Below are 15,367 nucleotides of genomic sequence, written 5' to 3' on the forward strand. Positions count from 1 at the left end.
CGTTTTCGAACTTTACGTTCATCGTCAGGAATTAGTTCTTCTATGGAAGAACTAATTCGCCTGGAGACGAGGAGAACTTACAAGAAGACCTAAATGCTATGGTTGAATGGCAACTAACATACTATCCAGATAAAGCAAACGTCATGGAAGTTGGGAAAAGCAGAGCACAATGCAATCGGTACTCACTGGGGAACGAACCTGAAGCACCGTTAACGAAAATTGCCACAGAGGAAAAGGACTTGGGAGTGACATTTGACAGCACTCTGAAGTTTGAAGTGCACATTGAGGGGAAAGTAAAGAAAGCAAAAAGAATACTCGTGATCATCAGGAGGACATTCCGCTTTCTCGACGACGGAACACTGAAACTGCTCTTCTGCCCATTCGTGAGACCACATCTCGAGTATGCATCAACCGTATGGATTCCGCATCTGGTGAAGATCACGACTATGCTAGAGAACTTGCAAAGACGAGCAACGAGACTACTGAAGAATTCAGAAAGCCAATCATACGAGGGCAGACAGAGAAGGCTGGATCTTCCATCATTGTCGTTCAGAAGACCGAGAGATGACATGATCGAGGCTTTCAAAATCATGCATCCAGCAGTGGGATACGATAGCCGAGCATCTGCATCACTGCTCCAGAGGAGTCAACACGAACCAACACGAGGTCACTTTGCAAAATTCAGAATCGAGAAGTTCTGCCTTAATTGCCGAAATTTTGCTTTTTCGTAAAGGATTGTCAAGGACAGGAGCTCCCTCTAAGAATCAGTTGTGGCCGCCTAAACCGTGCACTTGTTCAAAAATGGACTAGATGCAAATCGGAGCACACACCGACTGAAACAGTCACCCCCATAGAAGAAAGGACAAACGAGTACGGACTCCAGGGACATCAAAAATGCGGACTCTGTTGATGCGGGAAATCAATCCATTGCTAAGAGATCCTTATGGATTAGCAGAGTGAAATTGGCCACGATCATGACACAGGATCATACACAATTAGAAAGGATCATGTCAAAATTTCCCGAGATGACCCAAAATAAAACGACATAGGATATTGTCAGTCATAATCAGCTGTGAAGAGAGGACCACCTACCTGCTCACAGAATTCAACCTATGAAGACCTATGAACAAAAGACCTCAAGCTTGTTGCAACGAGCAGTTGAATTTGCAATTTCATCTAAAATCCTAAAATTGGTTTTTGATCAATAAACTGAATTAAACGAAAATAAGAGCTATCTCTTACCAATCAAAGGTCAATATAAGCATGAAAAACAAAACGTTAAAGGGATCTATTCTGATCCCCTCCCCCAGCTTAATTATTATAAATCTCTTATGACCTCCAGGCACACGTGCTATTTTCTTACAGAGTAACGTGCTATATAACAACGTAGAATTTGTAACTGGGGGTCAATAAAAACACTGGGGCCGAAACAGAAAATATCCCTTTAAAGTACCAAAACGTGGCACCCCTCTAAAAGCCAACAGCCGGTCCCAAGCCCGGACAAAGAGGGAGGGTTGCCCTGGATTGTTCTAGCAAGCCAGCTTGGCAAGACACCAAAGCTAAAAATGGATCAAAGAAAGATCAGACTGCGAAAGGGAGCGATTCGAGGACCTTAACCAGTTCTCACTGCCATGGTGACTATCGGAAGAGGATAGTAGGGCCTTCACCACTCGACATTATGAAAATAGGTCAGTGGAATTGCAAGTCACTTTGCAATGAGAGTGTCATCTCCGTGCTCACAGAAAATATGAAAAAGCGACGAATTAGACTGTTCGCGCTAAATGAAACACATCGATGTTGTGATGAAAGCACATATGGTGACTACACTCTAAACAACAGTGGTGTAACATATAAAGCAAAAAAACATCAGCTCGTGTCGGTGTGATCTACGACACCAAACTGGTGAAGATGATTAAGTTCATACCAGTTTCGGAAGGAAATGCGAAAGCTTTCATTGAAACATCGGGTGCAAGATTGAAATTGGTTGTTACCTATGCCCTGACTGAAAACGCTGATGAAAGTGAGTATGCAGCATACTTAAAGGAATTGGCGGAATGCACTCGGAGTTCAGACCAGATCTATTATGAAAAGATGCTCATTTTGGGAGACCTTAATGCAGTGATTGGCCTAGATCTGAATGACCATCTGCTAAGACAGATCGGGAAGGCAGCAGCAAGTGATGAGAGTAGCCGGAATGGTTTGCTCCTTGCAGAATTTGTCACTGAAGAAAAGTTGAGAGTTGATCATACTTTCCTCTTGAAGTCTGATGTGCGGAAGTGCACATGGAGACATCCGAGAACCAAGGAGCTGTCTCTGAAAGATTATGCACTGACAAAATTGTCGGCAGCAAAACATCTCAGAGTAAGAGACGTGAGAAGTTCTTGGGAGGATAGTTTGGACTCCGATCATGCAATGATGATAGTATGCATTGAAAAATGGCCATAAATGAATGCAAGGAAATCTGCGAAAGCGCAAAAGCTGCTGAATGATGTGCGGAGCAATTGCTACTCAATCCTTCAATCAGCTCCTGAGCTTTAAAAACTGAAACATATCCTCTCAGAACTAAGATCCTGAATCTTAGAAAAGTTAACACTGTAACTGATGTGTTAACAGAAGTAGTCGACAAACATGAGCTCGCAGAAGAGACTCTGTTGATAAAAACTGACTGCTGGGCTGCTCAGATAACGCCGAGCGAAGTAGAAACACTTCGAAAGAGAAAGGCAGCGCATAATCTGTACCGTTCTGAAAGATCAGAGAGCAGAAAGATCGAACGAGATAAATTGAACAGAGAATTGAAAATAATCACCTATGAATGCAAAGAAAGAGCAGTCGAGACAAACCTTAAAAGGTTTGAAAGCAGCTTGATGATAATGAAACCAGAATTCCCTATAAAATCTTGAAAGAGACGTTACGAACCTACAGGGTAACTTGGTTCGAGCGTAACAAGAAAATGAGCGGCCCCAGCAAAAGTCAATATCAAGAACATTATCAGAAGCTGTTCAAGCAACGACTGACTCAAAAAGCCACGGTGCTAGAAGCCCCCTCGAAGGAACCGAATAGTTCTAAAGACTTCTGTTAGGAACCCAATGAGGCTGAGGTTAGAACAACCTTAAGAACCCTGAAATCTGGGAAAGCACCTGGAAGGAGTGGCATTGTTCCTGAAATGTTGAAAGCGCTTTAGAAGGAGTTGAGTCCTCTTCTCACAAAAGTGTTCCAAAGCATTTGGACAGAAACAACAAAAAGTACCACAGGAATATAGGGACGCGAAAGTCGTTAGCTTGTTCAAGAAATGGCTGAAGACAGACCCGAAAAACTATCGGTCCTTATTTATGCTTGAAGCCGAAGGAAAATTTCTATGCAAAATTATCAAAAGCAGAGTTGAATCAAGAACAGATCACAAACTGGACAAGTTCCATTTTGGCTTCAAAAATGGACGGAGCACTCTGCAAGCCATCTGGGGATTGAGAGAGATCATTCAAGGCTCTAGAGAATCTAGAGAAGAGTTAGTGATTGTCTTCATCGACCTTGTCAAAGCTTTTGACTCGGTTGATAGAGAAACCACGATAAGATCTCTAAGAGCTTTCGAAGTTGAAAACGCCCTCAGATGCCTAGTATGGCAAATACATGAAAATGCTCACGGGGAACTAGACTCAAAGATCAAATTCAAATTAGAACGAGGGGTCAGACAAGGATGTGTCATTGGTCCACAAATATTTAGTTTAATATTTGATAATGTCTGCAAAAGGAGTCTAGCCCAAAAAGATCATCTTGCGTATGCAGATGACTTAGTGACACTGGCAAAAAGTGAGCAGCAAGCGCAGAGCAAATTGAATAAACTCAGCCTGGAAGTGGAGAAAGCCGGCATGGAAATTTCATTTCCAAAGACAGAAGTAATGACATTAAACATGGGAAAAGCATGTAGTGTTGCCCTCCAGGGCAAAAGACTGAATGAAGTCACTGAGTTTAAGTATCTGGGTTCGATAAATGGCCAATCTGATATTGAGGCCGCTGTGAAGAGTAACTGCACTAAAGCTAGAATAGCTATCGTAAAAATGAGACCTGTGCTAGTCAGCTCTACTCTCACAATGAGAATTAAATGTCGGCTAATTGAAATGTGTTTAAAGCTAGTAACTCTGCATGGGCTGGAAAGAGCCACAACGCGAGAGAAGGACATCGACAAAATGGGCGCTGTTCTCAACAAAGCCGGTCGCATGGTCGGTGAGACATGCAGCAAGAAAACTTACACATCTGAAGTCCTTGCACTGAAAGTCCCTCTGAGAGATATCAAGATAGAACTCGCAGTAAGAAGAGCGAAGCTTTGGCTGAGTCTCAAGAAGCTGAAAGATGATGAGTTCATAACGCGAAGGAGAAAGACGTTTTCCAAAGATTGGATGCGTGCACTCAAACTTGATCTAGAGAGACTGTGTGTAAAAGATATTGAAGAATGGATAAGAAATTCATCAAAAGTAGAGTATTCGCTGAACGTAAATACTCAAGTAAAATCAGGGGGCACGAGAGAACAAATTGTTGCATGCGTGATTGGAAACTGTGCAAGGCACTTTGCAACATCAAAAGAGATGCGTAGACATCTGAGAAATGACCACTCTGAAAGTGGCGAAGGATTGGATATGAGTCCTTTCCAAGCAAATGAGCCCACAAGAGCGCCAATGGTATGTCCAGCTACGGGCTGCAAAATGACATACAAGCAAATCAGATGGTGGCTTGACAACATGGAAAAGGCGCACCCTCAGTGTACAATGGTTGAAAGTGATAATGTCACTGAGGAATTAACAGCAGAACCACAGAGCACTGACCTGAGTGGGAACACATTGAGACAACAAGAAGATGAAAGCGGAATTTTAGTGCCCGCTATGACCCAGGGCATATACGCTCATCAAAAGTGTTCAGAACCACTGCTCGACCAAACACAGATGGTCGTACACCAAGAACTGCCCGATTGGTGAAAAATGAGATTGGGGCAGACTGAGAAGGCTGGATCTTCCAACATTGTCGTTCAGAAGACCGAGAGATGACATGATCGAGGCTTTCAAAATCATGCATCCAACAGTGGGATACGATAGCCGAGAATCTGCATCACTGCTCCAGAGGAGTCAATACGAACCAACACGAGGTCACTTTGCGAAATTCAGAATCGAGAAGTTCTACCTAAATTGCCGAAATTTTGCTTTTTCGCAAAGGATCGTCAAGGACAGGAGCTCCCTCTAAGAATCAGTTGTGGCCGCTTAAACCGTGAACTTGTTCAAAAAGGGACTAGATGCAAATCGGAGCACACACCGACTGAAACAGTCACCCCCATAGAAGAAAAGACAAACAAGTACGGACACCCAGGATATCAAAAATGCGGACTCTGTTGGTGCGGGAAATCAATCCTCTGCTAAGAGATCCTTATGGATTAGCTGAGTAAAATTGGCCACGATCATGACACAGGACCATACACAATTAGAAAGGATCAAGTCAAAATTTCCCGAGATTACCCAACATAACACGACATAGGATATTGTCAATCATAATCAGCTGTGAAGAGAGGACCACCTACCTGCTCACAGAATTCAACCTACGAAGACCTATGAACAAAAGACCTCAAGTTTGTTGCAACGAGCAGTTGAATTTGCAACTTCACCTAAAAAGCTTAAAATTGGTTTTTGATCAATAAATTGAATTAAACGAAATTAAAAGCTATCTCTTACCAATCAAAGATCCCCTCCCCCAGCTTAGTTAGTATAAATCTCTGATAACCTCCAGGCACACGTGCTATTTTCTTACAGAGTAACGTGCTGTATAACAACGTAGAATTTGTAACTGGGGGTCAATAAAAACACTGGTGTCGGTCAGAATAGATCCCTTTAAAGTACCAAAGCGAACAAAAACATCTTAGCACTACAAAAAGCGCACAAACAGAATAAGGGACAAAAATGTGAAGAACGATTTGGAAAAAGTGTGCTCTAAGAATCAAGAATCTTTCTATTTCTTAAACAGAAACACCAAAGTAAGTGCAAATTTTAATGCATTTTTAAGATATAGGATTCCAATACTTACATAGGCAACTCAAGCTTGGTTCACAATTAAGAAAGAAACAAAGGCGATCAAGAGAACTCAAGAGAAAGCTACAAATTGGATCCCAAGTAACAGGGAAAAGAACTACAAGAAAAGACTTCAAAATTTCATTGCGCTTCCCCTATATTCACAGATAGAGCTAGCTAAATCACTTGTTTTGATTGCTTTCTACTAAACACCAGATAAAATTAGCAAAATTATATTTTCCCGCGTATATGAAAACAAATGAAGTTGAACATGAAAACAAAGAGCAGACGTAAAGCAATACGGAACCTTATGCTTTCTATGCAGAACATCAAAAGATCTGGAAAAACATCTTTGATGAAATATGACAAAGTGTTACATAAGAAAAAGGAAACCGCCTGATGTAGTTTGTTGTCATCTACTTAAGTAAACGAAGACAATACAAAAAAATAATCGGCTGAAAGGGAGCAAATGTGCAGGCGAAAAGTGGGTTAACTCAAGGATCTCTGCCACGTTAGCTTTGTTCGTCATCTTGGTTAATGATCTACCTATGCAAGAGTCTAAATATAAATCTTTGTATTAAACCAATGACCTCAAGCTTAAAATAAACTGAAAAATGATTTGAAATCAATATATTGAAATAAACAAAAAAAAATTGCTATCTCTGACAAATCAAAGGTCAAGATAAGCATAGAAAACACAACATTAAAGAGATCAATTCTTCTTCGGCCAACTGCATAGCCAGCATAAATCTATTATGACCCGCAGGCACACGTGCTATTCTCGGGTCTTTCCCATTTTAGCCCCCATCAAAATATAGCCCCCCCTTATTGTATAATTACCATGATTGAGGGAGAGGGCTATGGGTTATATGACCACTAACGTGGGGGGCGGGCTACAAAGTGAAAAACCCCTATTTTCTTACATAGTAAGGTACTATATAAAAACGTATAATCTAAAACTGGTGGTCATAAAAAACACTGGGGGGTAAAACAGAATAGATCACATTAAAATACCGTAATATCCGTTACGGTTTGGGTTGGGGGTTTATTAAGCATTTTAGACCTCGAAATTACTGATGAAAATTGTCCACAGATTAATTTTTTAAACAGAGTTAGAATTAATGATTGAAAATACAAGAATTTTCAAAACATGAGAAGATGAAAAGCTATTTAGAGAATCTTAGAGATTTAGTTTCGAATATGGTCTTTGGTTTCGGTCCTATCAATGGTTGAATATTCTTAGGTTATTTTAACCCATTTTCTTTAATCTCTTTGGGATTTCCTCATAGTTATTTTTTACCGCACGGGTTCCTGTTTGTTAAACTATCAGATAACAGGTTTACCTGCCTGACGAATCCCGTCAAGAAACAAACATTCCCTGACGTCTCCCGTCAAAATGAAGTTCCGCGATGTTTCCCATCATTATTTATGATGCTCTCTTTATTTTGTTAAAATCCGGTTTACTCTTAGTAACAATCTCTTTTTGTTCTCCCATTTATTCTGAAATTTTAGAATAGTGAGTTCAATATGTATTTTATGAGCATGCCATACATTAATTTCTATGGTTTACTACACTGCATCCCTCCTAGAAAATTTGAGTGTTCCACTCGCTCCCAAGCAAAATTTTCAAAGTTCCATTTTCGAGTTCATAAATTCCTCTGCTTTTTTCAATCCCGTACTTGTCATAAATATTACGGGCCTCATCGTCTTCTCTATTTTTTTCGCCTAAAAATTAATTTTGAAAATGTCTTTCCGACCACCCATGTCCGGATGACAGAGCATTGACAACATTTTGAAGTGTTTCTGGATAGTGCTGGTTATGGCCCCTGTGGGGAATAGAATCTTATAAAAATTTGGAGGTCGACTGAACGGGCTCTGCGCGTTGATCGGCTCCAGCCTTCTCTGGATGACCTATTTTGAGGTCTGCTATGTTCCTACCCTACTGTTTAGCCTTCTGATATCTTCCTCGGCATTCTCCATTTCCCACTAAACACTCCCGTTCATCCAGCAGAGCGATACATTCTGTTGTCTTTCGGCTACATTCACAACCTCCTCCAGGTCTTGCTTCCATATTTCAACCTTCCTCCTGCAGGAGTGGTGCTGATTCTCAGCGCATTCAAGCAGTCGCTCGGTCTGAAGCAATTGTTCACATAACTTTTGACCTTCAAGTTCTAACTGCCGGAGCTCCTCTTCGAGCCGAACCCCGGCAGTTCCCAGCATTTCGCTGTTGTCAGTCTTCATTTGGTGTTCCTCCATTCTCTGATGCATCTCATGCAACTCCACAAAACTTATTGCTGCTCTATCCGCTATATTGGGTGGTTGCAGCTTCGTCAATGGCACCACATATCTTTTATTTGAGGTTACTCCAACAATCCGATACACTTGGTGCCTGACTATCGAACTGACCTCGCACAAATCGGGTAGATAGTAGCATTAATCGCCAATTTTTGGTTCTGCCATTCCTGCATATCATACACCTAAACAATCTAATGTGTCGATCTCAATTGCGGCCATATCTTGTACATATTTAGCTTTTTCTGCTTTTATAACTACAATGTTTGTATTACCATCACATCGTTCAACTGTTCCTTTTCTGGTCAATTTTTGTGCCTTAGAACGTTGTTTTAGATGATGAAAAAAATCCTAGTTCCCCAGTGGGTTAATGGGTTGCAGTGCAATTACAGAATTGGTGCCACTGCATATCGATTGAAAGAAACACACATACCAAACAAAACATGATTTTAGATCCAACAAAGATAGTCATTAAACTGATGGTTATTTCCGTGGCCGCATGCCAGATTTGGGTTGCTTCACTACCCAAGTGTTCAAAATTAGCAATTCAGGCCACTGGTGATTATATTTCAAGTCCGTGTTGAAATACTCTAAAGTCTCATGATCATATAAACTTCCGTGTCCCAGGAAAATTTTTCTTCCTGTTATTGATTTTCTCGAATGCCTTAATCTCTGTGCCGTCTTGCTGAGTCCAGGTCTTTGTCAATGAAAAACCCAGCAGTTGACCAATTGACGTTAACTCTGGAATTAGGTGTATTCTTGGGTTTATCAATAAGTTGTTTTCGTGGGCCATATGTTATCCATGACCCATTCTACAATTCCAGAGCGTTCGCACACATGGGGTTGCAATTAATTAGTGTGAAATTTCTACAGAATACTGTAGAAATAGTGTCCATGTATCTAATTAATTCTTAACTGTTTTCAAAAGACACCTTAATTGATAATTTCTCGGTACAAAACTGGTTTTCGACAACATTTAAGATAACTTTAGCGCACCTATGGACTTAAAGTATTCCTCCTGCTCTTTCTGCGTGCATACACAGGGTGTTTTGTTGATTTCGGAAAAATTGGTGTGATTTTCCGTTAATTGGTGTCGTTAAAACCATAGCTCTGTGCAGTTTTTCTAAGTGACAATTTAATAACTCTATTCGTTTCAGAACTTCAAACATGCCTAGAAAATTCCACACAAGAAGTTGATCGAGTTGTATATCCCTGAGATCTGTCTCGGATATATCTGTTGTTGAACAATTTTTTTCCGGAGCCGTCAATGTTTCGTTTCTGTAAAAAAATTTTCTGTGGTTTGTTTCGCAGAGCTGGAAATTATCTATCTATTTTGTCCTGTTTTTCAAATGAACAACTAGATGTCGTTTTGGTCTAATTTGCTAGTCAAGAACTTTTTTTCCAACGCGAACTATTTTTGTCACTATCGAGTCTGAAACTTTAACTCTTGTGAATTTATTTGGTTTTTTTTTCTTGGCACTGAAACTGATTCAAATGTGTCTCTTTGATATAACAAAATCTGCTCCTGTTTCAGAGGGTCTTTAAAATATAACCATGTTCCTTCATTTGCTTCCCTAGTTTCAATGACCAAAATTCCCATGAAAATTTCAGAATTATCATGATGTTACTTTTCTGTGTTTCACCTTTTGGATTGATCCAATCTACGGGGTAGACATAATTCACTCCTTTCTCATCTCCGACTTTCATGAATGTTTTTGATATCTTCTCAACAAACTCTGCGTCGGTTCGGCCAACATTCATCTCAATAAGGACTTCTTTAGTGGCATTGAATTCGAAGTCACCAAGACCCGGTAACCGCGCTTTGAGTCCCAGATATAGGTTTTGACAGACTGATTCTTTTATTGGGTAAAACATTGGAATTTTTTGTGATTTTTCGTTTAAGTCAGTTGCGCCGTCATACCAACTGCTTTTTTTCAGAGCAGTTACCTTATATGCAGCACTGTACATGCAGTGTTTCAGTTTACTCATGCTGCTCTGAGCGCAGATAAGTCCTTCTTTGTTTACCTGCTCCTCATTTATATAAGTTGTTTCGCATTTCGTCCGTTCCGTCTTAGCAAATTTTTGCGCTCGTATAAGGTTCTTGAAGTCATACCCCACAGCACAGTAACCAAGTAGGGAAGTTTCCAGTACAATTGTGTCCCTTTTGGTGAGTTCCTCCTCCTTCAGCATTTTTTCGTATCGCCCTTCAAATAAATACATCATTAACAGGTATTTCTTCAGAATCGTTATCCTTAAATAAAATTCCGTCTTTCAATTTCCGTGGTTTTGTTAATCAGACGCACGCACTTCTTGTTTGGTATCGTCGTTTGCAAACACGTGGTTCTATTTTTAGGAAATTCTTTTCCCTCACTTTTTTCAGCTGTTTCCGACAAACTATTCCGTTTCAGTTGTAGGGCTATTTTTGGCACAGGTGTCTTTGTGCTTTTACTTTTGTTGTTGGTGTTGGTAGTCATTGATCCGCTGGTACTCCCACCTCTTGGTGTTTCAAAAACTTCCTCCTTAAAAGCTTCACTGTGAGTTCCACTACCAGTGTTAGTCTGATTGGCATACCCTTCAGGTGTAGTTTCTCTTTTTTTCTCTGTCATCAACATTTGGAGTGTCAACTTCAATTTCCACAAAATCTTTGTCCTCTTTAGAATCATTTTGCGTTTTGCTCAGTTTGATCTTCGCCTTCCTAGATTTTTTCCTATCGATGAAAGCATTTCTACCGTTGAAACGTTTGAGGCTATCGTAATGGATTTTTTAATGTTTTTAGTTTAACATTTTCATTAATAAAATTTAGATCGTTAATTATTTCACGTATAACTTGTGGCCCACTGTAAAAGGATTTAAGATTTTTTGTCTGACCGGTTTTTATGGTGGGGTTGAACACAATGACAAAGCTGCCTCCTTCGTATTGCAGTCCAAACAAGCTTAGGTTGTAGTAGGTTTTTTGTCGCTCTTGATCCACTTCCATTTTTTTTCGTACCACTTCATGGCACGACTGTCGTTCGTATTTCAAGCAACCAACGTAATCGCTCAATGTTGGGTAAATTTTTTTTGGTACTGTTTGATGTATGCAATCAATTGGTAGAGCACAATGCCTTCCGAAAAGGAGGTAAAAAGGACTATACTTGTTCACAGAGTGGATTGATGATCTCTATGCCATCATTACTAGCGGAAGGTAATCACTCCAGGTGTTGTGATGTTCACCGAAAAACTTTGCAGGACTCTTTTCAATTGTGCGATTAGTACGCTCTATCATTGCATTTCCTTGAGAATGATAAGCTTTTGTTGTTGTACTGTTAATTCCCAGATCTTTACCCATGATCTGAAAAAGATTTGACATGGAGTTACTGCCCTTGTCACTACGAAGATTCGCCGGACAACCAAATCTCGAGGCCCATACGTTCACAAAAACCTTAGATAACGTTGAAGCTTCTTGGTTGCTAATGGGAATTGCTTCTTACCACTTTGGAATCTGATCTACGATTAACAAAATATATCTGTTTCCGCTTGACTCGGGTAAAAGTCCCATAATGTCCAAAGCTACTCGTCAAAAAGGGTGATTTGGCTTCCAAGTTGTCAGGTTGTGTATGTGCTTCTGCTGTGGTGACTTCTTCTGACTGCATACCTTGCAGGAACTTTCCCAGTCATGGACATCTCTTCTCATTCCGGGTCTATAAAACAGTTCCTGCACCCGATCAAATGTCTTAGCAATACCGAAATGTTCACAATGTTCATGAAGTAAATGTAGAAGTTCATGCAAAAGTGATCTTTGAAATACTATATGCGTTAAATTGTTGAATCCGTAATTACGCTTGTTTCTTTTAGTAAGATCCTGCCACGTTTTTTCTTTGAGGGCGTTTCCCACACTCAATCCAGTTTCTCAGTTCAAAAACTTCAGCTGCAATTCCCTAATGTTCAACTAATTGTTCCACAGATTTACCTAGTCCAATGGACCAGGTGTTTTTGTCTTTTACGTTTACTTGGTTTACTTGTTTGGGATCGTTGTCTTCTTTAGTCTAAGTTTCTCTCGACAGACAGTCTGCATGAGGAATCTTCTTTACAGCTTCGTGTTTGATTTCAAAATCAAATTGACCGAGTGTTTCTATCCATCTGGCTAACAATCCGTCTACATGTTTAAAACAATAAAACCACGTGAGGACTCTATGGCGGGTAACAATAAAAAAATTTGTCCCTATAGATAATTTCTGAAGTGTTGAGTGAAATAGTATATCGCAAAAAGTTCTCATTTGTCGCTGAGTAGTTTTGCTGATTTTTACTGAGTGTTTTGTTAGCGTAAGCAATTACTCTGTCACCCCATTGGTGTCTTTGGGAAATAATAGCGCCAATGCCAAACAAAGAGGCGTCCGTGGTTAAAGTATAAGGATCAGTGTCATTCGGATAACTCAAAATGTGTGCTTTCTGTAGTGCTTGTTTTAATTGTTCTACTGCTGTTTCACAATCATAGCTCTATGAAAAGTTCTACTTTTTGAGTAGTTTATAAAGCGGCTCTGCTAATTTTCCAAAACGCCTGTGTTGGATACAATGTGTCCCAGGAAAAGATTCTTTCCTGAAAAAACTTACATTTTTAGCATTTTATTTTCAAACCAGCGTCCCTAAGTTGTCCAAGTACTAGATCTAGACGGTAGAGATGATCTTCAAAATATCTACCAATGATGAATATGTCGTCCAGGTAAACTAACGCCACTTCATAAGAAAGTCCCGATATGATCAGTTCCACTAAATCTGGAAAGCCCCTGGCGCTGACGCCAAACTCATGAGCAGTCTCTTCCACTTTTACAGTCCCATTGATTTTACAAAAGCTGTCACGTTTTGCGATTCTTCATCCAGTACCAGTCGAAACTATCCCGATGTCAAATCGATGTTCGAAAAGTAGCCATTTCCGCCTAGAGAGAGAATAACTTTATTTATTCTTGGTTGTGGCCAACTGGTTTTTTCTATTTAATTGTTTAGGCTGTAATCCAAAACCAAAACCAAAACCAATCCAAAACCAATCTGTAGCTGCTATTTTTTTCACCAAAATTTATGGTGCTGCCCAATACGAATTGGTCGGTTCTATTAATTTCCCATCCTCTAGATCTTCAACATTTTTTTTCATTGCTTTTCTTTTATCAAAGCTCATACTGCAATAAATTGATGAACGGCAGTGCATCTTTGATGATTTTTATTTTGTGTTTAATTTTGTCACAATATCCAAAATCAATCAAGTTTCGGGAGAACACTTGTTGATGTCTCAAGATCAACTCTTTTATTTTTTCTTTCTGCTCATTATTTAGAGTAGATCCTTCCAGGTTGGCGTTTTTTCTCATTTGAAATGTTTCCGATGTTTTTGGTTTGTTTTGATTTGTAAAAACTAAATTCACAAATAAGTTTTGTTTATTTTCGAGATAATTTTGCAATTTGGTGTCCTCCAGTTACTGGAGTGTCCTTTAGATTTATCACCTTTATTAGACTAGAACCATTTTTTCGATATCATGCAAGCGGCTAGAAGCAAGCCAGTTTTCATTTCAAAATCTTCAATTGCTTCACTAATTTTTCCACTCGCGGAATTTCTCCGTTTTTGTCACCTAATTTAATTTTCACTAGACATTCATTTTTACTTTGAATGTAAGTGTTCTCTCCCGCAATTGCAAAAATTTGAACACCTCGCGTTTTCTCTGTTGTCAGCGGTATTGAAATGTCATATTAACTACTATATAAATTGTCTTCATATAGGTTTAATACACACTTTTTCGTCTTCAGGAAGTCACTTCCTGGCAGACACTCGATACCTTTATCTGTCGTTATCACAAATTCCTGTTCAATATCTGGTAGTATTGGCTGCAACTGCACCAGAAGTGTTGTTCTTCCTATTATTTTAACAGCCAAGTTACTGGCTGTTAATACTAGTTTCGTGTATGTTTGCACATTTCCCGGTTTCCCCAGTTTTTTGTTTGTTGACCAGCTCAAAAGCGATATACTACTTCAACTGTCTATTAATCCAACGCATCTGTTTCCTTGAAGTATAATTTCTTTACATTCATTTAAACAAACATTTAAGCGTTTTATTTTATTTGTCGAACAGACACTAATTACATTACAGTTCTCAGCCGGTTTCTTTTTGAAAGTGCATTTTAGTTTCAATTGTTGGGAACTTCCACATAGAAAAGAATTTCGACAACTTCTCGATATGTGTCCTTCTTGTCCACAGGCTCTGCACTTGAAATCATACCTGTCGTTTCTCCGAGACTGTTCATCTCTTCCGAAAGATGTCTCTGTGACAAGCTTCTGGCGTTGGAAATCGCCGCCGATCGCTGAACCCACGATCTTGTTGCTGTCTTCTATCACGTCTGTCGTCACCCCACCGTCCCTGGGAACTGCTCCCCTCCCTAGATTGGTTTCGACGGTTTTCTCGGTGTTTGTCAGCTACCAACAATTGGTTCACAAGCTTGGTGACGGCCTCCACTAAATCTTTTGTTTCATCCCGTCTAATTACTGCAAATTTCGGTGTTTGCTCTTCCTCTTCTCTTCTTGTCACTGATTCCAGATGCAGTGCTTGTTTCAATTTTCAAACTGCTTCAATTTTTATATCCTTGTCGCCGACTTGCTTTCTGAGATCTAACCTCACCTGACTATGGTTGATTCCTTCTATAAAACCTCTCAGAAGCAGATGGCCTCTTATATCCTGCGAATCCTTTGGGTAAGCTTTCAAAGCCAATTGCTTCAAATCCCCCAGAAAACCTGTCAGTTTTTATTCTGGTTGCTGTACGCGGCGAGCTAGTCGTCCCCAGAAAACGACCAGTTTTTCACTATAGTGTTCTCAAAAAGAAAAACTTTTGACGCATTCATCATAATTTTCTCTTGTAGCTTGCGGTAGAGTGCGATAGAACTCTATGGTAGATTTTTGTAGCCTAAGTGCAAAGTAATGAGGCCATTCATCAACTTCGCGGGCCGGATTTCCTTCCGTTCTTTTCCACTTTTGTAGTTCCGCTAATAGCTCGAAATGCGTCAAATCGTTTGAACAGGTA

General features: G+C 39.8%; 2 protein-coding genes across 2 annotated transcripts; both read left to right on the plus strand.

Annotated features, from left to right (window-relative positions):
• The first annotated feature begins 98 nt into the window (after window positions 1-98).
• On the plus strand, window positions 99-731 carry LOC142345099 (uncharacterized). Its single transcript, XM_075397185.1, has one exon. It carries the CDS (start codon window positions 99-101, stop codon window positions 729-731), a length of 633 nt encoding a protein of 210 aa, XP_075253300.1.
• Window positions 732-1,908: 1,177 nt separating this feature from the next.
• On the plus strand, window positions 1,909-2,445 carry LOC142345100 (uncharacterized). Its single transcript, XM_075397186.1, has one exon. The coding sequence runs from the start codon at window positions 1,909-1,911 to the stop codon at window positions 2,443-2,445; it is 537 nt and encodes a 178-aa protein (XP_075253301.1).
• The last annotated feature ends 12,922 nt before the right edge of the window (window positions 2,446-15,367 follow it).

Source organism: Convolutriloba macropyga, chromosome 8 (assembly GCF_964194025.1).
Source record: "Convolutriloba macropyga chromosome 8, txConMacr16.3, whole genome shotgun sequence".
NCBI lineage: Eukaryota > Metazoa > Xenacoelomorpha > Acoela > Convolutidae > Convolutriloba > Convolutriloba macropyga.